Source organism: Anas acuta, chromosome 14 (assembly GCF_963932015.1).
Source record: "Anas acuta chromosome 14, bAnaAcu1.1, whole genome shotgun sequence".
NCBI lineage: Eukaryota > Metazoa > Chordata > Aves > Anseriformes > Anatidae > Anas > Anas acuta.
In genome coordinates this window covers 6106976-6129299 of record NC_088992.1, presented here as the reverse complement: position 1 = coordinate 6129299, position 22324 = coordinate 6106976, and the positions used below count along the sequence as shown (strand labels likewise).

Below are 22324 nucleotides of genomic sequence, written 5' to 3'. Positions count from 1 at the left end.
GCCCCCAGTTTTTAGACAGGGCACTTTCATGTGCTGCCCCTCAGGACCCTGCTCCAAATCACAGGATTTCCACCCAGAAAAGGGCACCCTGGCTCCACACCCACCATTTGGAGCACTTCGGGGTGCTCTGGAGGGGCTCCCCCATTCCACACGTACAACCCCAACCCCCCCTCCCTCCATCACATCCACCACCAGCCACCTCCCCAAAAACCCAGCACCTCCCCAAATCCCCCCGCCACGACCCAAAACTTGACGGGATGACAACAAAACCCGGCGCGGGCGCTGCCTGCACCCCTCAGCCCTTTATACCAGGGTGGGGGGCTCACAGGGACAACCCCCCCCCGCTGCGGGGCCCCCCTCTCCTCTCGGAGCATCCCAGAGATGCGCCCCCAGGGCCAGCCCCGGGGGCGGGCAGGCGGCGGAGCGGGGCGGGGGGAGCGCTGCCCGCTGCTCGGGGGCGCAGAGCACCCTCTCCCGGCGCTGCCTGCGAGCAGCCTCGGGGATTTTTGTTATTTTTTATTTTTATTTTTTTTTTTCTTTCTCTGCTGGGACAGCCCCGGAGGAAGCCGTTGGCCGGGGGAGGGGGGGACCTGGGGGGGGGGGGATGCAGCGCCCCGCGCCCCGAGGCTGAGCGGCTCCGGCCGGGGGCTCTCCATGGGCTGCACCGGCAGCGCCCTGCGCTGCTGCCCCAAGGTAGGGATGTGGGGAGCCGGGGGGTGGCCGGGGTGGGGAAGGGCTCGGGTGGGACAGGGGGGGCGTGGGGTTAGGGTTTGCTTGGGGGCTGGCTTTGCTTGGGGTCCCGGCTTTGCTTGGGGTCCGGGTTTGCTTGGGGTCCGGCTTTTGAGTGGGGTCTGGGTTTTGAGTGGGGTCTGGGTTTTGCGTGGGGTCCAGATTTTGATTGGGGTCGGGGTTTGCGTGGAGCTGCATCTTGACGTGGGGTCAGGGTGTAGCGTGGGGTCTGGGTTTTTCATAGGTTTGGGTTTTTTCGTGGGGTCGGGGTGCGCGCGGAGCCCCGCTTGCGCTTCTTTGGCACCGGTGTTTCGCAGGGGGCTCCCCGCTTCGGGTCCTGCCCCCTGCCCAAAGCGGAGCCGAGCAGCAGAGCTGTCCCCCCGCTGTGTGGGAGCCCCCCAGTGTGGTGGGGGGGCACCGGGCACGGCGGGGGGAGCAGCCACCTGCCCTGCTGCACCCCTCCGGGAGAGCCCCCGCGGCACGTGGAAGCCGTGCTGAAGGCGGTGAGGCACGCGGGGTGGCAGTGCCCCTTGGAAACGTTTGTCCCGTGTAGGATGGGGATGGGTCCCCCCAGACTAGACCTCTGCTGTCCCCACAGCATCCCCCCCACCCCAAAAGCTGGCTCTCCCCCTTTGCCATGCCCCCCCCTGTGTGCCAGGGGAACGCCTGGAGTCCCCGGCATCGCTCTGCACCACAGAGGGCTCCTGCAGGTTAAACCCCAGAAATTACCCACCCCTAATTACTAGTATTTTTTGCCGTGACCCCGTTGGCCTCGGGGTTGTTTGTGAGGTCGGATGTGCTGCGTGCACCGCTCTCATGGGCTGTGGTGGCGGGAGGATGGAGGGGAAGGAAGAAAGTCAGAGGAGCCCCGCGGTGCCGGCGTGCCCCCTGCACGGGGAGCCCCCTGCTCGGGGGGGCAGCAGGAACACGGGGCCCAAACCCGACCCCACTGCTGGGGGAGCAGGCTCGGAGCTTACACACCCGGAGCCAGCAGCAAGTGTCTTTATTTACAGCCAGCTCGGCTGCTTCTCTGGATCATGGAAAAAAATCCGCCCTCCTCCGCTGTGTCATGAGATCAGACGCTTCTGGGCCGCTTTGAGACTCGGAGAGCTTGCGAGAAGGGGGCACGGGGCAGGGAGGAATAACAGCCCGGAGGCCCCAGGTGCTGCGAGCCGCACGTTGACCGAAATGCGGAAATTTGAAGGCAATCTGCAGGCGCCTCCCTTCCTGCGCTCCCCCGCTCTCAGCTCTCCGCTGGGCCCCGCCGTGCTCTTTGCCGCCCTTCGCACCCCGCACAACGGCCCCGCTGCTGTGGCTGAGCTGCAATTCATTCCGAAAGCAGCACCAAAACCCCCTTTGTGGCCAAAAAGGGTAAAGAAGGGCACGGAGCCGCCGCTGCCCGTGCTTTGGTGCCCGACACGCGGGGTGCGCGACCTCCCCCTGCCCGTGGAGCACATCCCTCGGGGCTGCTTGGGGAGAGGGGACCCCAAAAAGCCCAGGGGGAGCCTGGAGCACCGTGGGGACGTGGTGGGGGCGCAGACATCACACGGTGGAGGTGACCTTGAGGAGTGGGAGCGGGGCTGGTTGCGGTGGGCGGCCGGCATAGCAGGAGCCCCGGGGGAGGCAGCTTGGCAGCCGCGTCCTCCCCGGCACCGGCATCGCCGGCAGCGATAAGGCGGCGTGGGCACAGGTGCTGCGGCCAGGGCCTGTTCTCAGGGGCCCCTTCCCCTCCTGGCTCTCTCCGGGCACGGTCACCGCTTGCTTTTCGGCCTGGAGAAAGTTTGGGGTTGGGGTTTGGGCGCTTTCCAGGGCCGGGGGGGGGTTGGTTTGGAGACAGGGAGAGAAAGCCCAGACGCAGAGCTCGGGGCTGTTGGTGGCACAAGGGGTTGTGTGAGGAGGTGACAGGCAGCCTGGCACACAGCCCTGGCAGGGCACGGGGCAGCAGCAGGGTGAGGAAGGCAGATCCCACAGAGCCGGGCAGCTCCAGGCATCTGTGGGGTCCCGGGGAGGCTGTGGGGACGTCGCCCAAATCCTACCCCCGCTCTGCACCATGGCCACAAAGCCAAACCTCCACCCCAGGGCCCTGTTCGGGATTTAAATGCCCGTTTCCTGCCTCTTTGTGATTTCGTTTGTTCTCGGTAAGGTTGCAGAGTCTGATTGCCTAACGTGCGTGTATAGCAGGAAAAGGGGAAGAAAAATACAGTGCAGGGAGCCACCTCGCACGAAAAGCCGAAGCAGAGGCCGCGGCTGACCCGCAGCTGCCCGGAGCCTCCACAGCCCCGTGGTGCAGTCCCCACGCCTCGAGGTGACCGGGGTTCGGGTGGAAATCCTGGTGAACCGACCCCAAATCAGTGTGTTCCTAGAGGGAGGAAGGGTGCCGTGACCTGTAGCCCTCCAGAAAGCGTTCAGATCCACCTCTCGGTGCTGGCACACCTCTCGCTCCGTTTCTGAGCTTGATGCAGTTGCCTGAAATCAAACCTCTTGAGCTGTGGAGGGCTCTGAGGCTCCATCCCGCTGGATGTAGGGCATGGGAAGAGGGGAAAAATGCCCCAGATCCATGCTGGGGATGTTGTCCGTGCAGAGCTGGGGGTGCCCAGGGCTCCCTGTCCCTGCGCATCCCCTCGGTGGCGGTTTGGGCAGGCGCGGGTCTTTGGGGGCTGCTCCTGCAGGAGGCACCTGCATCCTGCTCCCAGGTCATCCAAAAACCCTTCGGGGGGGTGGGAGGACAGTCCTCCTGCACAGCCTTTGCTCTGAGGGGGCTTCTGAGGTTCCTGAGGGGGCTTCTGAGGTCCCTGCGGTGCCCCCACCACGGCACCACTATTACCGGAGCAGGAGCACCGCGCACCCCGACCTCCCCGCACCTCCTCGCCCCGCCGCCTGGGCCGGGCTCGGCGCGGCGTCCACCAGCTCCATAGAAGGGCAGACAGAGCTGCAGCTTCGCACAGGCTCGGAGTTCCCCTGCTCTGTCTGGCAGCCGCGCTTCCCCGCGGCTTGGCGAGGGGGAGGAGAGGCAGCGCGCCTCGCCGCTGCGCATCTCTTTGCGCCCGAGCCCGGCTCCCAGATCTGGTTTGTGTCCGGGATCCTGGGCTCCACGGGCTGCCCGCTGGGATGAGGGGGTCATTAGGGTCACTGTGTTTAAGAGTTGCTTCCCCAGGGGCTGGGGAGCAGCCCGCACCCCTGCCCGAATCCGCGGGGATGGCAGCGGGGCTGGGTTCACCCCGCGTGAGGAGGCAGAGAGCCGGTGAGCTGTGCTTCTCCCTGTCAGCAGCAGATAAAAGCACAGAAATCTCCTGGCTCTGCTCCTCCCAGCACCCCAGGACAGCAGGGACGGGGCAGGAGGAGGGCAGAAAAGCAGCAGCCGGCTGTCCCCTGCCCAAAGGTGCTCACGTTTTGCATCAGCACCTTGTGTTTCTCCGCCAGAGACAGCTGAAAGCCCAGCAGGGACCGGCTTCCCAGGAGCTCACAGCCTTGAAGAGTGAGAACGGTGAGAAGGAAACGTGTCTCCCCCAGTGCCCGGGCTCCACGCGATGCCCAAAATCAATCCTGTGCCCAGGGGCGATGGCTCCAGCTTGGGCACACAATAAGGGAGGGACGAGCTGATGGCACCCCAATGGCACCCATCATCGGGGGCAGCTGGGTCACCCCCGAGGTGCACCCACAGCCTGCCAACACCACCCCAATTAGCGCTAATTCGCACCGACAGGGTGGGAGGGAGGTTTTTGTCTGGTGGAAGAGCGGAGAGGACCCCGAAGCAGCGTGGTGGTGAGCAGGACGCGGCCGGCCCCGTTTCAGCCCCGTTTGCGTTGCAGCCAGTGCTGGCCCACGGCATGGAGCTGGGCAGGAGAAGGCAGCGCTGCGGGACGGGCAGGGCACGGAGCCTGCACAACTGCTGCAGGGGCGTGAGGAGGAGGAGGAGGAGAGGCTGCGAGGAGCCCCGGGGACGGAGGCTGAAGGACCTCGAGGTGTCGGCACCCAGGTCGGTCAGGAATAGGGCTGCTGGCGGAGCGCAGCGGGTCAGGGGACGTGCAGGGCACGGAGCTGGCATCCCTCCTGCCCCGTGGGACACTCGGGGTCTGTCCTCTGCCAGGTGGAAAAGGGAAAAGCTGTGGAGCTGAAGGAGCAGCTCTCGGAGCGGTTTGAAGCCCTGCGGAGAGAGCACGAGGAGACCCTGCAAGGTGCGCGCCGGCCCCTGGGCAGAGCCCCTGGGGGGCCGTGGGACACGCACGGGGGGGCCACCACCGGCACCACGGCACCACAGGGCTCGGGCCGGGCTCGCTGTGTGTGCCCTCGTGCCGGTGACACTCGGCACGTGTCCCCCCGCAGAGCTCCGGAGAGCGCATGAGCAGGAAAAGCTGCTGCTGGAGGAGACGCACCACAGGTCCCAGGAGGCCTTACAGGTACCCAGGGAGGAATCCCCACGGGTTTAGGATCACTGCAAGGTCCTCGGCGTGCCACAGAGACCTTGCCCAGCCCCACACAACCTTGGGGTTATCGGGGTGCCCCTGCTCGGGTAGGAAACCCGGACACCCCCTGTCCCGCTTCTTCCCCCGGCTGCCAGGAGACGGTGGAGGCGCTGAGGGCCCAGCTGAAATCCTTCCAGGAGAGGATGAAGCGGGTGGAGGAATCGCTGCTGAGCAGAGACTACAAGAAGCACATCGAGGTGCGGGGAACTGTGGGGCCGGTGGCTCTGCGGGCTGCCTGGGTCACAAATCTTAGTGTTTGGGAAGCGTCCTGGCCCAGGGCTCAGCCCTGAGCTTCTCCGATGGACCCAGACAGGGGGTGCACAGGATGGAGCCAGGGGAGGGGGCATGGGACAGCCAAAAGGATGAGCAAAACCCCATCCCTGGGAGGTGTGGGGGCTGTTTGGATGTGGTGGCCCCCTGCGCCCACCCTTCTGTGGCTGCTGACCCCCCCCTTCATCCCCCCCCAGGAGCACGGGAGCCCCAGCCCGTTCTGGGAGCAGGAGCTGGAGAGCCTGCACTTCGTCATCGAGATGAAGAACGAGCACATCCACGGCCTGGACAAGAAGCTGCTGAACCTGGAGACCGTGGTGGGTTTGGAGAGGGGTGCGGATGGGTTTTGCTCTCTCCGTCTCCCCTCCACACCCGAATATCATCCCGAAATTGCAGCTGAGATCGAGCCTGGTTCCTCCCTTGCAGTGTGGAGGGGACGTGGGCGCAGCAGGCAAAGCCAGCACGCTGCCATCGAGACGGTTCCCCAATGGATGGGGCGTTCGGGGGGCTCGGAGGCAACGAGGAGCTGGCCGTGGGCACTTCCAGCCCCCTCCTCACCCCCGCGCTCCCCTTGCAGGCGGAGAGGAACCTGCTGCTGGAGGAGAAGCTGAAAACCCTGCAGCAGGAGAACGAGGACCTGCAGGCGCGCACGCAGAACCACCTGGTGATGACGAGGTAGGTGCTCCCCAAGGGCTCACCCCGCGTGCCCGGCGGCTCCTCGGCCGAGCCCGGCGCCCAGAGCCCGGGCAGAGCTGTTGGCAGCGGGGCCGTGCGTGCGGCAGCGCCGCTGTTTGCCCGCAGGCAGCTCTCGGAGGAGCTGCTGGCCGCCCGCGGGGCGCTGGAGAAGGAGGCGCAGCTGCGGGAGCAGGCTCGCCGCGAGAAGGAGGAGCTGCTGTACCGAGTGCTCAACGGGGGGGACGGCTCCCCCTTCCCCATCGCCGCCGGAGACGTGCCCCTCATCGCCACGTAGCACCCAGGACGGGCTGGCCGGGCTCTCCGCTGGGTTTGGAGCCCGGAGATGCTGTCACGAGCACCTGCGCTCCCGGGGCTGGCCCTCGGGGTGGCCGTGTCCCCGCGGTGTCCCCCTGCACGGGGCAATGGAGCGCTTCATGGGATGCCCCCACCTGCCTTTCCTCAGCCTGCGCCCTCCCTGTGCTGCGGGGGGGCCCCGCACCGTGCCGTGCCAGCAGCTCTTCCTCTGGTGGAGGGCCGTGGAGCTTTTTGGGGACAAAAGGGGCCACCCAGGGCACACGGACAAACACTGGGCTGGATCCGACCCCTGCGCTTGGCTCCGAGCACACCCAGCATCGGTGCTGGAGGTGGGGCAGGCACAGGGGGTGCCGTGCCCAGGGCACCCAGAGCTGCCCCCATCCACGGGGCAGGGCTCCCACCTTGCCCTCCTCTCCCCGCTGCCCCCTCCAGCTCCATCCCACAGCCCCCGGGGGTGGCTCCCACGGCTCGGGCACGTCCCCGCTCACCGCCACGCCAAAGCCGAGCCCTCCCCGTCCTCCCCCATGGGGGAAAACCCCTCTGCGGGGTCGCGGCACGCAGGAGGGACCCGGGCTGGATGCACGCGAGCACTTTCCCCTGGGAAGAGGGGCCCTTCCCGGGGGGCTGCGTAGCCGAGGTGCGTGTGTCTGTGCGTGTTTGTGTGTGTGTGTGTGTGCACGCACGGGGCCCACATGCTACGGGCTGGAAGGATTACAAGTCTACGAGAAGCAGCAGCCTCAAGAATCCAGCGTTGGTGGTGGTTTTTTGGGGAGGTTTTGGTGTTTCGGGCAGCATCGCGCGGCAGGACCCCGTGTTCCATGGGTAGGGTGGGAGCTGCGGCCCCATATGAAGCCCCCCTGCTGCTGGGCCTCCTTTTCGGGCTCCTTCCCCCATTTCTCTGGGTTGGGTGCCCCCACCCCCAGCAGGCACCTCAGCATCTCAGCAGGCGTTTCCGTCCTTTGTGCTGATCTTATCGGGGGAAGGAGGCAGCCAGCAAGGCAGAACCAACCCCCGTGTGCCCGCCCTGCGTCCCCGCTGCTCCACTCAGCCCTGGGGGGTTTGGTTTTGGGTACACCTGGGCGGGAGATGCTGGGAGGGGGGCAGCAAACCCCCATAAAGGCTGCCCAAGGGTAAGGAGAGCTCTTTTCTCGGGACCTGCTCTGGTTTGGGCATAGATAGGAGCTCGTTATCCAGCCTGTAGGATGCGGGGGGAAAAAAAACAAACCCCCACAGCCCCCATGGAAACCCCCCTGAGCTGTCAGACGCCTCCAGCCGTGCTTTATTAAATGGGGATGCACCAGGGATCTGGCTGACCTGAAGCTGACAGGAACATTTTACCATGATAAAAAATAACCCCAAAAATATCAAAATCACCAAAATTATTAGGATTTTCCTGGCAAGACAGGCTGCTTCCCCTGGCGGTGCTTTAGGCAAACCTCTCCAGCTGCAGACCGGAGGGGAAGGAGCACCAGCCCCAGCAGCATCCCTGCTGGCCCTCCTGCTTAAACCCCTTTGGAGCCTCCTAAACCCCTTTGGAGCCTCCTGGCCCTCCCCTGCCCTCTGCTGACCACCCCTGCAGCAGCACAAAGGGAAATCCATGCAGAAATATCTTTCCCACAGCACCTTCCAGATCATGCACACATGCACCCACCGCTAATAGCCTCAGGGCATCATTAGAAGGGGGTTAATTAATGCTCCCAGGCTGCTGGCGCAGGTGGAAGGAGGAGCTCCCTCCCTACAGCCTCCTTACCCTGCACCAGGAGCCCCCAGCCCAATTTGTGGAGCAGATTTGGGGGAAAAGCAAGCAAAAAGAAGCAGAAACACAGCCAGGGTGTAGCACAGCACGAGCTGGCAGCTCCTTTATAGGGACACCAGAGGTGACCCCAACCTTATCAGGTAGGGCACAGCCCCCCAAAAAAAACAGGAGGAGGCCTGGGGCTGGGCTTAAATCTGTGGGTGGGGGCCACGGATTTAAAGTAAGTCATATCGGTGTCCTCGGGCCCCAGCACAGCCCCCAGGCAGGGGTGTGCTAGTGGGGGGATGCTATGGGGTGGTGTGGCACAACCTGGCTGTGCCCTGGTGTTTGGGGAGAGGGGTACCAAGCCTGGGCGCAGAAAAGAGGTTAAAAGATGCTGTTTTGGGGGTGAAAAATAAAAGCAATTCAGGTTTATTTTGGGTGTTGTCTGCAACACGTCCCCAGCACACCCCGTGGGCAGCAGCACCAGGAGCAGAGCAGGGCTGTTGTGTGGCAGGGCACACAAAGCCGTGCCTGTCACCCACGCAGCCTCACATGAGCGAGGTCTCCGGCCACCAACGCCACCCCAGCCGGGGCTGGGTGCCTCCAGCAGGGTCCAGCACAGCCCTGTGGGGTGTCACACTGCACCGGGGGGGCCCTGCAGCCCAGAACCCCCCTCCCAAGCCGGGCTGAGCAGTGCAGCTGCCCTGCAGCCCCCTGCGATGCTGCTGCAGGCAGCAGGAGCCAAAGGGGCTCGGCTGAGAGCCAGCAGCTGCTGCCCCATGCGTTTTGGGGGGATCCCAGCTTTCCCCTGCTCCTGCTGGGGTCACTGCAGGGACATCAGAGCCTGGAGGTGCCCCGCCAGCTCCCCTGGTCCTGCTGCAGCCTCGGTGCTGGCTGGGGAAGGTGGGAGGGAGCCGGGGCTGCCAGGAGCAGCGCGGAGCTGCTTGCCCTGCATCCGCACCCGCAGCTCTGCTGCAAGGTCTGATCTCTGTGTCTGCGGCACAGGAGGGGAATTTGGGGAAATTGGCACCCCCGGTGCTGGGGTGCACTGAGCACCTCTCCCCAGCTCCCTGCAGCATTCAGCTCCTGCCCCGTGGGCACTCCTTGCTCAGCACCTGCCCCCTGAGAGGGTCCCGGAGGGGATCAAAGCCTCCCTCGGCGTTTTCAGGGGACAGCAGGGATGGATGCTCCCCCAGGGAAAGGGGGTGAGTGGTGGAGCTGTCTGGCAGCGGGACCAGGTAGCGGTGTCCCCACCCCCCAGCATTAGCCAGGAAAATGGGGGCGATGACATTTCCGCAGCTGAAATGCAATCCCGGTGTCACCCTGCGCCCTGCGTGTCACCGCGCTTGGCACGCAGCCCCCAGTGCGCACCGGCGGGGTCTCGTCCCCCCGTCCCCCCGCACCGTGGGCACCCAAAATCAGGGGGACGGGGTTGGCGTGGAGGTTGGCTCGGCGAGGGTGGGAGCACGGCTCTGACCCCGGGGCCCGCGGCAGGCGGGGACTGGAGGGTTCTCGGTGACGTTGTGCCGAGGGGAGGAAGCAGCCGCACGGCAAGGGCGAGCGCACGGCCACGGGAGCGCCAGGAGCGTGCAGCGGGAGCCTGGTCCCGCTGCCTCACCCCGCAGGCCTCGGAAGCACTCGTGAGTGTGCAGCGGTGTGCAAGGGGCTGAGCTGTGCAAGGGGCTCAGCTGGGGGGCAAAGCGACCGCAGCGGGGGGAGAGGGGAGAGAGGAAGGGGGGCAGCTTTGGGTGGGGGCGCAAAACGCCAGCGGAGGGTCCCTCCGAGGGGTGGCTGCGGGGTGGGTGGGCACCCAGCCCCCTTTTATAATATTTTTATTATTTAAAAAATGATTTATTTTTAATCAAAGCCTGGGGCCGTGCTGCGGAAAGAGGATTTGGGGGCGCTGGCGCTGCTGCGGGTTCGGGGCCCATGGGTGTGTCCCGGCCGGCCGGGGATGCGGCTTTGTCTGCTCCGGGAGCTGCAGCACTCGCAGCAGTGCCCGTCACGGAGCTGGAGGTGACATCCCCACAGCGAAGCAGCCCGATTTCTGTCCCCAGAGAAGTTCTGCATGGGGAAAGGCACCGTGCACCGCCACCAAGGCGCTGAAAGCGCAGGGGACTTTTTGGCGCTGGGGTGGGGCAGGGGATGTCGGGGAGCTGCCTTGCCTCGGGGGGAGGATGGGGGCAGCTGCTTTTAGCCCTGCTGAGCCCCGTTTCTGCCCCACGGGCTGGCTGAGGGGGGTGCTGGGCGTGCCACGGCCTCCATTGCGCTAGCGGTGCAGCGGTGCCAAATTGGTGCCGGGCTCCTGGGATGGGATCCCCCAGCCCCAAGCCCTGGTGGGGCCACTGGGGTGTGGGGTACGGCAGGATCCGGCCAGCTGCAGTGGGGTGCAAGCTGTCGGGTGGAAAAAAAAGAGGGTTTGGGGATAAAGAAGAGGTTTGGGGTAAAGGCTGCTCGCTCTGCAAAGGGCTGAGAGCAGCTGGGAAGCGGGGAGCGCCGCGGGTGGGGCGTGCATCCTTCAGGGCTTTTTGTTCAGGGGGACCCAGACGCAACCAGGGCCACTCCCTGGGTCCCTGTGGGTGCCAGCCGCACGGGGAGCCCCCGCAGCAGCGTCAGGAGCAGGGGACAGGGGCGCTGCAGGGGCTGGGTGTGGCAGGGGATCCTCCCCACTGCTGAGATGAGCCGGGAGAGCTCAGCCCTGCTGCCGCATGCAGCGTCAAGGGGAAAAAAGGCAGGGGGGCTGCACTGCAGGGCTTTCTCCGTGATGCAGAGGGGTAAAGCTCATGAGAATCTGCATCATTTGCGGATTAGGATCTCTGGTTCTCGTGGCTGCAGCAGCACAGGGGCACGAAAGGGTGGGGCTGAGCCCCCTGGCACCCCCTCCCCAGCCGCCCGGCGCACTGCAGCCCTGCTGGGCACGCAGGGGGCTCGCCGAGCCCCAACCACCACGGAAGGACAGCCGAGATGTGCAGCTTCCCCAGCTGAAAAGGGAAGGGCAGCGGGGAGGTGGGGGCAGCTCTGGTCTTCTGCAAAACTTCCTGCGCTCAGCCAGACGCCCGCAGAAACGTGCGGGGCAGGGGGTGCCCCGCGGCACCAGCTTGCCCACCTCGGGTGCCCCCCGGTCCATGGGGTGAAGCTGGGGAAGCTCTGGTGCTTTCCCCTGCTTGCTCCCCAGCCGAAAATCCTCCCGGAGAGGCCTTGCTGCGCCTGGTGCTTCCTTGCAACGTGTCGAGGAGGGAGGCCGGGCGCTGGCTGGAGCTGGAAGGGGGACGGCGCTCGGGGCCGGAGGCGCTGAGCGGCTCAGATGACGTCCGGGGACTGGTTCCCAGCCACCCTCCATTTTCCAGCTGTTTCTCTCTTTCCGTCGGCTTTCTCGGAGCAAACCCAGCTGCCTGGGGACTTTCTCCCCGGGGGTGGGGACGCACGGAGGTGGCCGGCAGCTATAAACGGCACCGTTTGTAGAAAACAAGCTGCGGGTTACCCGAGAAACCGAGCTGCGTTTCCTGGGCTCGGCTCTGCTCGTTGGGCTGCCGGCAGCCTTCGTTTGGTGTGTGGAAACCCAGGCAAAGCCAGCGGGTGCTACCCAGCCCCAGAGGGCTTTCCCCAGTGGTATCTAGAGCCAGGATGACCCCAGGATTTGGGGGGCTGCGGGGTGGGACCCCAGGAGCCAGGGTGCGGCGAGGTCAGCGCTGCGGCACGGTCCCTGCGGAGGATGCTCGGCCCATTTCCACTTATTCAGCGCTTTCTTCCCCTCCTGGTTTGTCATCCCCCAGCTGGCAGGAAGCTGTGCGGGGGCACATCTCAGCCTGTAGGGTCCCCAACTCGCTGCCTGGTGCCAGAAGCAGCTCGGGTCTCAATGCAGCTCACAGCTGGGGAGCCCCGTCCCCATCCCAGGGGTGGAGGTGCCCAGGATGGGAGCTGCGCCCAGCCTGGCCCCGCAGCGGGGTCGTTTTGCTCACATCTGCTTTTCTCCTCCCTCCTGCAGCTCCTCCGTGCCCTCGGCCCTGTGATCCCCGGCCCCACAAGCCATGGCACCCAAAGGAAAGGTACGGATGGGGGAGGCTGGTGGGGGCAGCAAAAAAATCCCTTTGGGGCCACGGCGGGATGGGAGCGAGAAACGGGGCTGTGGGATGGGGAGGAGAACGGACATCGTGCTGGGATTTGGGCTTCAGCTGGAGACAAAACCCATTGGTGTCCCAGCCTGCTGCAAGCCCTCCAGCCTGGGGGGTTTCTCCCCCCTCCAGGTTTGGGGCTGAGCGAGGCAGCAGCTGCCCAAGCAGGTGTCCCCATCCCACCCATTATGGGAGGGAAGCCGCGGCTGGGCAGCTGTCACCAGCTCCCCGTTCCCTTGAGAAAACCCACGGTTATCACCCCGGGTGCAATTAACCACGGCTCCCCCCAGGCTGATGAGGGGACGGAGGCCTCTCGGTGGGGAAACCGAGGCACGGCGTGGGTGTGCATCACCCCCGGGGGGGTCCTGAGCCCTCGGAGCCGTGCTGCGGGGTGGGAGCGGAGCCACGCCGGGAATTTTGCCTCCGCCTGCTCGGCCCCAGCCGGGATTATTTTTAGCTGCGAGGTCCCAGACAGGCTGGGATGAGTCAGAGGCTGGAGGAGGGGACGTGGGGGGCCCCCGAGCTGCTGCAGCAGGGGGATGGAAGGGGTGGAAGGGGTGGAAGGGACGGAGGCGTGGGGAGGGCGCAACCTCGGGGTGCTGCTGCCCTGCTGCGTAATGCTTCTGCACCTCCTGGAGCCATTCCCACGGGTGCAGGGGGTGATGCTCAGCGCTCAGCTCCTGCCTCAGTTTCCCTCACCCCCGGCTGCTCACTGGGCAGAGCTGCAGCCCTGCTCCCCCGGGAGACCCCAGCACCCCCCTGGCCACCCTCATCCCTTCCTTATTGCCTCTGGGCGCCTCGTTTGCCTTGCAAACCCTTATCAATTGCCTTGCAAATCCTTATCACCGCCCGGCTCAGGCTGAGCAGGGGAGGTGTGGGAAGGGCTGACGGGAAGCGGGGCTAAATGCAGCCCTCCAGTAAACCTGCAACACAATCCGTCCCCGTGCCTGCACGCCTCCTCCCCAAGGACAGCTGGCCTGGCACCCGCCACGGGGCACAGCAGCGCTGGCAGCAGCTCCCGGGAGGGCGAGGAGCCTGGAAAACAGAGCCAAGAAAACACAGGCGGGCTGCTCCTGCTTGCCTCCAGGTCCTGCCTGCGATGTGCTGGGGCTCCCTCGGGTTCATTCCCGGAGGCACCCCCTGGGTGGGGGACGCCAGCCCCTGTCCTGCGCCCCTGTGGGGATTCCCACCGGGGGGTTTCTGCTCGGCTGTCCCCACGCCGGGGTCCAGCAGGGCCGTGTCTGGTTCCTGCTGAGCCATCACGGGTGGTTTCACATCTGCTTCCAGCCAGGGATGGTGCTGGTCTCGTGTGGGGTCTGGTGCTGGTCTCATCCGGGGTAAATTCGGCGCTCAGACGGGCTGTTTGCAGCCCTGCTGCTTCTCAGGGCTTTCTGTTTAGCAGCTCGTGGGGATTTCGTGCCTGCACATTTGTCTCATTGCCCGGACCCCATGTGGAGCCTGGTCCTCATCGTCCTGAGGGCTTCCTTGCTCGCCGCGGGTGGTGGAGGAACGACTTCCCCTCCTTTGCTTTGAATCTGACCCCACTAATTCCTCGTGGCTGCATTGCAGGGAGCTCCCAAAGCGCCCGGCCCCGTTCCCGTGGGCAGGGTGTGTTTGCCTTCAACGGGAGCGCAAAGGGCGAACGGAGCCGTGCCAGCGAGATAGCAGCGGGCAGGTCACGCTCTGCCGGCCCGGGGCACAGCCAGCAGGGAGCAGCCAAAGGGAATAACGGGAGCTGGTGCCCGAGGCTGAGCTCTGCCTCCTCCAACCCTTCTGCTCCGTCCCCCTGCATCTCCTCGCCTCCTCTCCCCAGGTCTACAGGGGCTCGGTGAAGGAGTTCCCGGGTTTCGATGCCAGCCAGGACGCAGAGGCGCTGTACAATGCCATGAAGGGTTTGGGTACGGATGGTTTAGCAGCGTGCCAGGCCCCCTGGCTCCCCCTCCTCTTCCTCCCTGTGCTGCCCCTTGGCTCTGCTTCTCCTCCTGCCCCAGCCGGGAGCGGTTTGGGGCACGGCAGGACCGTGATGCTGAGCCTGGGGGTGGGGTGAGAGCCAGCCGTGAGGCCGAAGGCACCACCCAGCCGTCTGTCCCCCGCAGGCAGTGACAAGGAGGCCATCCTCGACCTCATCACGTCCCGGAGCAACAAGCAGCGCGTGGAGATCTGCCAGGCCTACAAGTCCCTCTACGGGAAGGTAACGGCAGGGACCATCCCAAATCCGTGCCCCAAAAGTGGGCTGCGGGGGCTGCCACCCACGAGCCGTGGCCACGCTGGGGGATGCTCCCCTGCTGCGGAGCTAAAGGGGTCCCAGCCCCTTCCTCCTCCTCCTCCTCCTCCTCTTCATCCTCCTCCTCCTCCTCCTCTTCATCCTCCTCCTCCTCCTCCTCCAGGACCTCATCGCCGACCTCAAGTACGAGCTGACGGGCAAGTTCGAGCGGCTGATCGTCAGCCTGATGCGGCCCCCAGCCTACAGTGATGCCAAGGAGATTAAAGATGCCATCGGGGTAAGGGCAGGGCGGCCCCCCGGGACCCCTCTTGGGGATCCCCGTCCCTTCCCGCAGCTCACCGGGCTGCGTCTCTGCCCCCAGGGCCTCGGCACGGACGAGAAGTGCCTGATCGAGATCCTGGCCTCCCGCACCAACCAGGAGATCCACGACCTGGTGGCCGCCTACAAGGACGGTGAGGGCTGGGGAAGGGCAGGGGCTGCCCCGTGTCCCCTGGGGGGCAGAGTTAATGGGATCCGGCCCCCCGAGCCCTGATCTTTTTCCTCTTCCACCAGCCTACGAGAGAGACCTGGAGGCCGACATCGTTGGGGACACGTCGGGGCACTTCAAGAAGATGCTGGTGGTTCTGCTGCAGGTATGTCCGTCTGTCCGGTCCCTACTGGTGGTGGGGGCCCGAGCCCGGCAGGGCTGAGCCCGTGGCTGTCCCGCAGGGCGCCAGGGAGGAGGATGACGTGGTGAGCGAGGACCTGGTGGAGCAGGATGCCAAGGTGAGGCTTCGCGGGTGCCATCCGGGCTGGGATGGGGCTGGATGGACCCAGAGCTTTGGTGGGCAGTGGGGCAGAGCCCTGTGTGAGCAGAGCCCTGATTTGGGTCCTCTCCATCCCTCTCCATCCCACCAGGACCTGCTGGAAGCCGGCGAGCTGAAGTGGGGCACGGACGAGGCGCAGTTCATCTACATCCTGGGCCGGCGGAGCAAGCAGCACCTCCGCATGGGTGAGCACCTCCTCCTGCAGGGCTCGGGCACCTTCCCCTGCCAAGGCCACCCGCCTGGTCCCCTGGGCTCCTCTGTCATCTGCTGGGGTGCCATGCGTGCCCCACGAGGGCTCGTGGGGCTGGGCTGAGAGGTGGGGACGCCCAAGCCACCGGGACACCCTGCTCGTGTGCCCCAAGGGGATGCTGGCCCCGCTGCTGGCCGTCCCCAAAGGGCTCAGAGGCTTTGTCTGCTCCCCTCCCACAGTCTTTAACGAGTACCTGAAGATTTCGGGGAAGCCCATCGAGAGGAGCATCAAGGGAGAGCTCTCTGGAGACTTCGAAAAGCTGATGCTGGCAGTGGGTACGTCGGCACGGGGGGCAGATGTGCTGTCGTTGGGCTGTGCTGGGCAGGGGGCAGATGTGCTGGGGTCCCTCCCCTCATTTTGCCCGTTTCCCCTGCAGTGAAATGCATCAGGAGCACGGCGGAGTACTTTGCCGAGAGGCTCTACAAGGCCATGAAGGTGGGTGCCCCGTCCCAGCCCCGGGAGAGCTCCCCTCGCCACACTGTGCACGGGACCTGCGCGTCCTGGGGTCTCTGCTCTTCCTCATTCAGACCCGGGGCTGAGGGCAAATCCGATAGCACCCCAAATCCGAGCCCCCTCCCCAAGCCCCCTTCCAGGCAGGACTGAGCGGGTTTGCTGTTCCGGGGCTTGACGTGGGGGCTCCTCCCGTGCAGGGGCTGGGCACGAGGGACAACACGCTGATCCGCATCATGGTGTCCCGCAGCGAGATCGACATGCTGGACATCAGGGAGGTGTTCAGGACCAAGTACGAGAAGTCTCTCTACAATATGATCAAGGTGAGGCTCGGGGCTTCCCCGACATTGAGTGTGGCGACGGGCTGAGCCCCCTCCCCAGCCCCAGTGCTGGGGGTGCAGCAGGGAGGAGGCATCTGGAGGAGCCCCTCTCTCCCCGTGCCATCCCCATGGCACCATCCCATACCCGTGGCACCATCCCGTGCCCATGGCACGTCCCTGCCACGCACCCTTCTCACTCTTGCTCCTTTCCAGGAGGACACCTCCGGGGAGTACAAGAAGGCGCTGCTGAAGCTGTGCGGAGGGGACGATGAGTAAGACCTCCTGTCACCCCCCTGTGCACCTCTCCTTGTCCCCACGGCACAAACCTCCGGGCTGGATCCTGGCAGAGCTGGTGCCGTGGTCGGTCCCCCCGTGCCCAGCACCCAGCGGGTGCAAAACCCTTTTTGGCCAGGGTTTCTGGGGGATGGGGCGACCTCTCCGCGGGGCGCAGCTCACCGCCCGTCCCCCGTTGCCCTCCCCTTGCAGTGCCGCGGGTGAGTTCTTCCCCGAGGCAGCACAGGTGGCCTACCAGATGTGGGAGCACAGCGCGTTGGCCAAAGTCAAGGTCAGCACCCCCAGACCACCCCTGCGCCCCCCCTCCCTCTGCTCGCCGCCGCCAGCTTTTGGGACCCGGCCGCTCCTCTGCACCGCAGGGCACGGCCACCCCGCTCCCTGCCTCTCGCTCTGCGCCTTCTCTCTCCGCACTTCTGGCTCTTCGGTTCCTTGGGCGTGAGGTCGGCGTGGCGTAAGGCTCGGAGGCTGCCCGGCCTCTGCACCACCGCTGCGGGCTCCACTAACTCCTCTTTCTGAAGCCTCTCTCGCTGTGGCATGCGCCCCGGGCACCCACCCCACGTCAGGGTAGCGCAGGAGGGCGCAGACACAAAGCTGGAAGCCTTTCCGCACCCTCTCCTGGCTCTCAGCTGCTGCACCCAGCTCTCCCCGAGGTGCCTCAGCACGGGCACGGCACCGAGCAGCGCTGCGGGACTCCGGGGACCGCCTGCAGCCTCCTCCCCACCCTGTGCCCGCCTGGCTGCGGCGTGCCCTCGGATGGAGGGGCCGCCCGGGTGGCAGGGACGTCCTCCCCCAGCCCCAGGTGCTCGCACTAACCTCACCACCCGCTTGCGCATCGCCTCTCTGGGCGGCACCGTCCCTGCATCCGTCCCCCCCTCACCCCTGCCGCCACCCCGCTGTCTCGGGGCAGCCCCCGACCCCTCTGTGCCCCGCAGCTCCAAGGCACCGTGCAGCCCGCTGCCAGCTTCAACGACGACGGCGACGCGCAGGTGCTGAGGAAGGCGATGAAGGGTCTGGGTAAGCAGCAGCCCCTTCTGCTGGCACCACGGGGAGATGCTCCCCGACAGATTAAGGGGGAGAAAATTCATAGAGGGTCCTAGGGGGGATGAGGAGCTGTGGGTGGGTGGCCGTGTGCCCGGTTATGGCCTCGGGGCTGCAGCTCTCGCTGCTGTCCTCGCAGGCACGGATGAAGGGGCCATCATCGATGTGGTCACGAAGAGGAGCAACGCCCAGAGGCAGCAGATCATTAAGGCTTACAAGGCTCACTACGGCAGGGTACTGCTGGCCCCGCTCCCACCCCACCGCCCGCGTCCTTCCCGCTCCAACCTCCTTCCCTCGCTGAAAGAAATCCTGCTGGGGACATGGTGGGCAGCCCTGCTGTGCCCCATAACGACTCCCCCGTGGCAGAAGGAGGTTTTCCGAGTTGCCTCTCACTTGGGGTGCACCAGCAACCCCCGGGAACATCCCTTCCCCTTTGTTTTCCCCATCCTGGAGGTCTCCAGAGTCAGCATGTCCCCAAACCCCTCCTGAATGTGACCTTAAGCAGCCCCGAGGTCTCCCCAGAAGCTTCCCCCCTCCCTGCTTCTCTCCCTGCTGTCACCTCGCTCCGTCCCTGCGAAGGATCGGGGCTGTGAAACACCCGAATGCCTTTGCAGGACCTGATGGCGGACCTGAAATCGGAGCTGTCGGGCAGCTTGGCCAAGCTGATCCTGGGGCTCATGCTGACGCCGGCGCAGTACGACGCCAAGCAGCTCAGGAAGGCTGTGGAGGTAACTGCTGGAGCGATGCGAGCGGCTCCAGCGTGCCCAGATCGAGTGGTTTTACACCATCCGTGGCAAAAGTGGGGTAGGGGAGATGTTGGCTGGATGCTGCAGGCTTTTGGTACGCTGTGGCACTGGGGTTGGAGCAGCTCATCCTTGGGGGGCACCAGCGGGGCGATGCCTTGGTGTCCCCACGCAGCCCTGGCACCCCACACCCCACATCCCACCTCTCCATCCCACCCTGCTCTCTTGCAGGGGGCCGGCACGGATGAGAGCGTCCTCATCGAGATCATGGCCACGAGGAACAACCAGGAGATCGCGGCTATCAACGAGGCGTACCAGCAGGGTACAGCACAGGGGGAGCACGGGGAGCACCGAGGGGCATCCTCAAATCCATCCTGTGGTTTGGGGAGAGGTGGATCCGCAGCTGGGGTGCAGTTCTCAGCTTTCCCCCCCTGTCCGCAGCCTACCACAAGCGCCTGGAGGACGACCTGAGCTCCGACACCTCGGGCCATTTCAAGAGGATTCTCGTCTCCCTGGCTCTGGTACGGGGGGTTCTCCCGCTGGGGGTGGTCCCCTGCGTGCTGCGGGGGAGGTTTGGGGGACGCAGTTTGGAGAAGGCAGAGCATGGGGGGCACCTCTCGGATGTCCTCTCCATGATTTCTGTACCTAACCACAGGGCAACCGCGATGAGGGGCCGGAGAACCTCACCCAGGCGCACGAAGATGCCAAGGTAAGGAGCTTTTTTTAATTATTTATTATTAATTATTATATTTTGCGCCCCAAACCCTGAGCGTATTGCATCCCCAGGGCAGCACACGGTGCTAAAATCTGGGACTTCAGCTCCGGAGGCAGCCCTGGGCTGGCCTGCAGGAGGCACCCACATCCGTGTGGTGCGTGGGGCAGCCCCGCAGCTCCGGCTGCTTTGCGCTTCAACCCAAAAAAACCCTCACATCCTGGGCCGAGTGAGCCAGGACTGGAGGGCACTGAGGCACCGGGAGTGCTGGGCCCATTGCCTGGCTCAAATTTGGTTTTGGCTGCCGGCAGAGGGAGCGGTGCTGGGCTCTGCATGCGCTGCAGAGAAAGAGAGAGCCAGGAACGACACGCACACGGGCACGAGCCAGGCGGGCAGCGAGCTGTCCCAGCCCCAACTGGTATTTTCCTGGCAAAGCCACGCCGGGCAGGCTGGTGGGAAGCAGCTGGGGGTTGTTTTCAGCCAGCCCTGCCCCGGGCAGCGTTCCCATACGGCCCCGTTGGCCGCGGTGCTGGGGTCACACAAGGATGCTCCCCGAGGAGCATCGGGCTGGTACCCAAGCCCCAAGGGTGGGGGGCTCGCTTTGCATGGCCAAACCCCCCTCCCGACAGCCAGCGGTGCTGGGACAGATCAGGCTGACCCCTGGGAGAGCTCATTTTAGGGGTTTTTGCTAGAATTCCCCCGCTTTGTCAGGGGAGTATAAAGGTTGTGCAGCACCTTCTGACCCTGTTGTCTTCCTGTCTCTCTCTCTCTCTCCACCAGGTTGTTGCTGAGACCCTGGTGAGTGCCTTGTGCATGCCTGGGGGGGTGCTGCGGTCCCTGGGTGCGGGGCTGGGGCTGGGGAGCAGCCCTAACACCCGGCTCCTCCGGCCACGCGCGGGGCTGCAGGGTCCATAAGTGAGGCTGGGGAAAAATAAAAAAGGATTTTAACTTTTTCTCCCATAAAACCCGGAGCACAACGTCTCTTCTCCCAGATAGCGTGGTGGTGCAGCTTCACACCTTCACATCCATGCACAGAAAATGCCATTTAGCTCCCCAAAAAAGCGCTTTCCCTGCCCATAAGAAGCCACCCACCCCATTCAGGACTCGCTGTCCCAGGAGGAGCCGCCTGACGTCCCTTCCCCTGTCCCCTACACCCATCCCCTTGTCCCCCTTCCTCACTGTCGATTCCTCTCCCAGAAACTCGCCGACGTCTCCAGCAACGACTCCAGCGACTCCCTGGAGACCCGCTTCCTCAGCATCCTCTGCACCCGCAGCTACCCCCAGCTCCGCAGAGGTAGGGGCACCGCGCTCAGCACCCCCAGGTCCTGGGCTGGGTGTCCCCATGGGTGACATCCCGTGTCCCCATGGATGATGGGGGCAAGGTGGCAGGAGGACAAGGCACAACCCTACATTTGGGGAGGCTGGTTGAGGTCACCCACACCCGCGTGGTCCAAAAACCTCCACGGCTGGGGCTTGGGTCCCCTGGGAGCACTGGGGCTGGGATGAGCGGCTCAGCGGTGACCCCCCTCTTTCCCCCCCCTCTTTTTTCCCCCGTAGTGTTTCAGGAGTTCATCAAAATGACCAACCACGATGTGGAGCACGCCATCAAGAAGCGGATGTCAGGGGACGTGAGGGACGCCTTCGTGGCCATCGGTCAGTGACGGGCACGGGGCAGCAGCCCCCTCGCCTGCCCCTGCCCAGCCGACGAAGCAGCGCGTCCCCACACGTCCCTGCTTCTTTGGGATCAGCATGGAATAGGGTTGGGGCATTTATTGGGGTCATGCCCATGCCCCTGTACCAAGCAGGGGCGCAGCTCCCAGCTGGGACGTGTCCCATGGGTGCCCCGAGCCCACCCTGTCCCCGCTCTGTGTTGCAGTGCGCAGCGTGAAGAACAAGCCGGCCTTCTTCGCCGACAAGCTCTACAAGTCCATGAAGGTGTGTGGGGGCTCTCACGCAGAGGGAGGGGGCTGTAGGGCCTCTGGGGCTCTGGGTTAACCCCCCAGCAGCAATGGGGCTTGGCCTCCCGCTGTCCCCGCGGAGCAGGGCTGAGCTCAGACCGATTCCACATCATTTTTCTGGATGAATGTGGGACGGGGCAGCTCGTGCCGTGCAAGCAGCACGTCTCCAAGGGGATAGTCCCAACTTGGGCTGTGCCAGAGGTGCCAGGAGGGTCCTGGACTGTGGTTTTGGGGGTTATTTGTTCGAGCTCCTCCCCACAGGGTGCTGGCACAGATGAGAGGACCCTGACCCGCATCATGATCTCCCGGAGCGAGATCGACCTGCTCAACATCCGCGCCGAGTTCGTGGACCTGTTTGACAAATCCCTGCACCATATGATCGAGGTGAGGGCACAGGGACACCCCTCTCGGGCTCGGCACCATCTCCAGCCTGGCCCCCGAGCCCTGGGAAGGGGCTCCAGGACCAGAGGTGGTGCTGAGCCTGCTCTGCCCCCCCGCAGAAGGACACCTCCGGTGACTACCGCATGGCTCTGCTGGCCCTGTGCGGTGGGGAGGATTAGGGGGCCGCGCCAGCCCCGACTTCTTCTGAGCCAGCAGCACGCACACAGCCACCGCCTGGGCCTCACTGCAGCTTCGGGGGCTTGGGGGGGGTCGCTGGGGACCCCCACGAGCCCCCCTCACTTGGAGCGGCACCGCATCGCAAGCAGGGGGGCGGTGGGGAGGGGAGCTTTGGGGAGGGGGGGGGTCACCGTCTGTCTGTCTCGGTGCAGAGTAATTCGTACCCAAACGTGCCACTTAACCCAGGAATATTTACCCGCGGGGGCAAGATGGGTTTCGGTCTGGTGAATAAAACCTTACTGTCGCTGAGCGGGGGGTGAGAGCAGCCCCTATGGTTGGTTGGGATGGGGCCGGTGTGGGGTCCCGGCGGCTCCGTGCTCCTGCAGGCAGAGCTGGGGAGGGGGGGGACCAGGCTCCCCAAAACCCCCTGAGACCCCCTGAGCTGGAAACGTGCCTAGGGCTGTCCCCGAGAGCTCCAGGCCGTGCCCCTGAAAGCCCCTGGCAGGTTTCGTGCTGCTCCCCTGCAGGCTGCGGTCAGGGGCTGGGCTCTCGTGCGGATGAGGCTTTTATAAACCAGAGATAGAAATCAGGCTCGATGGCACCCACTCGCCCTCGCAGCCGGTTTCCTGTGCTTTCAAGTTGCCACGGAGGCAGCCGGAGCACACACGC

The 22324-nt window shown here is 65.1% G+C and overlaps 2 protein-coding genes across 3 annotated transcripts; both read left to right on the top strand.

Moving 5' to 3' along the window:
• The first annotated feature begins 455 nt into the window (after positions 1–455).
• Positions 456–6583, top strand: CCDC69 (coiled-coil domain containing 69). Its single transcript, XM_068697908.1, has 9 exons — positions 456–693; positions 4150–4213; positions 4539–4705; positions 4817–4904; positions 5053–5126; positions 5288–5389; positions 5660–5779; positions 6040–6137; positions 6264–6583. Exons 1-9 carry the CDS (start codon positions 655–657, stop codon positions 6430–6432), a joined length of 921 nt encoding a protein of 306 aa, XP_068554009.1. The 5' UTR covers positions 456–654; the 3' UTR covers positions 6433–6583.
• A 3090-nt stretch (positions 6584–9673) lies between these two features.
• On the top strand, positions 9674–21964 carry ANXA6 (annexin A6). Of its 2 annotated transcripts, XM_068697898.1 has the most exons (26): positions 9674–9830; positions 12176–12236; positions 14116–14200; positions 14399–14493; positions 14690–14803; positions 14888–14978; positions 15079–15158; positions 15235–15291; positions 15424–15517; positions 15762–15857; positions 15959–16017; positions 16233–16355; positions 16566–16624; positions 16839–16917; positions 17579–17660; positions 17824–17918; positions 18299–18412; positions 18659–18749; positions 18869–18948; positions 19083–19136; positions 19920–19937; positions 20337–20433; positions 20697–20792; positions 21016–21074; positions 21359–21481; positions 21598–21964. In XM_068697898.1, the coding sequence occupies exons 2-26, from the start codon at positions 12219–12221 to the stop codon at positions 21655–21657; spliced, it is 2019 nt and encodes a 672-aa protein (XP_068553999.1). In that variant the 5' UTR covers positions 9674–9830; positions 12176–12218; the 3' UTR covers positions 21658–21964. The 2 variants fall into 2 exon arrangements, with proteins under 2 accessions (XP_068553999.1, XP_068554001.1); XM_068697900.1 differs by lacking the exon at positions 19920–19937.
• Positions 21965–22324: the final 360 nt, after the last annotated feature.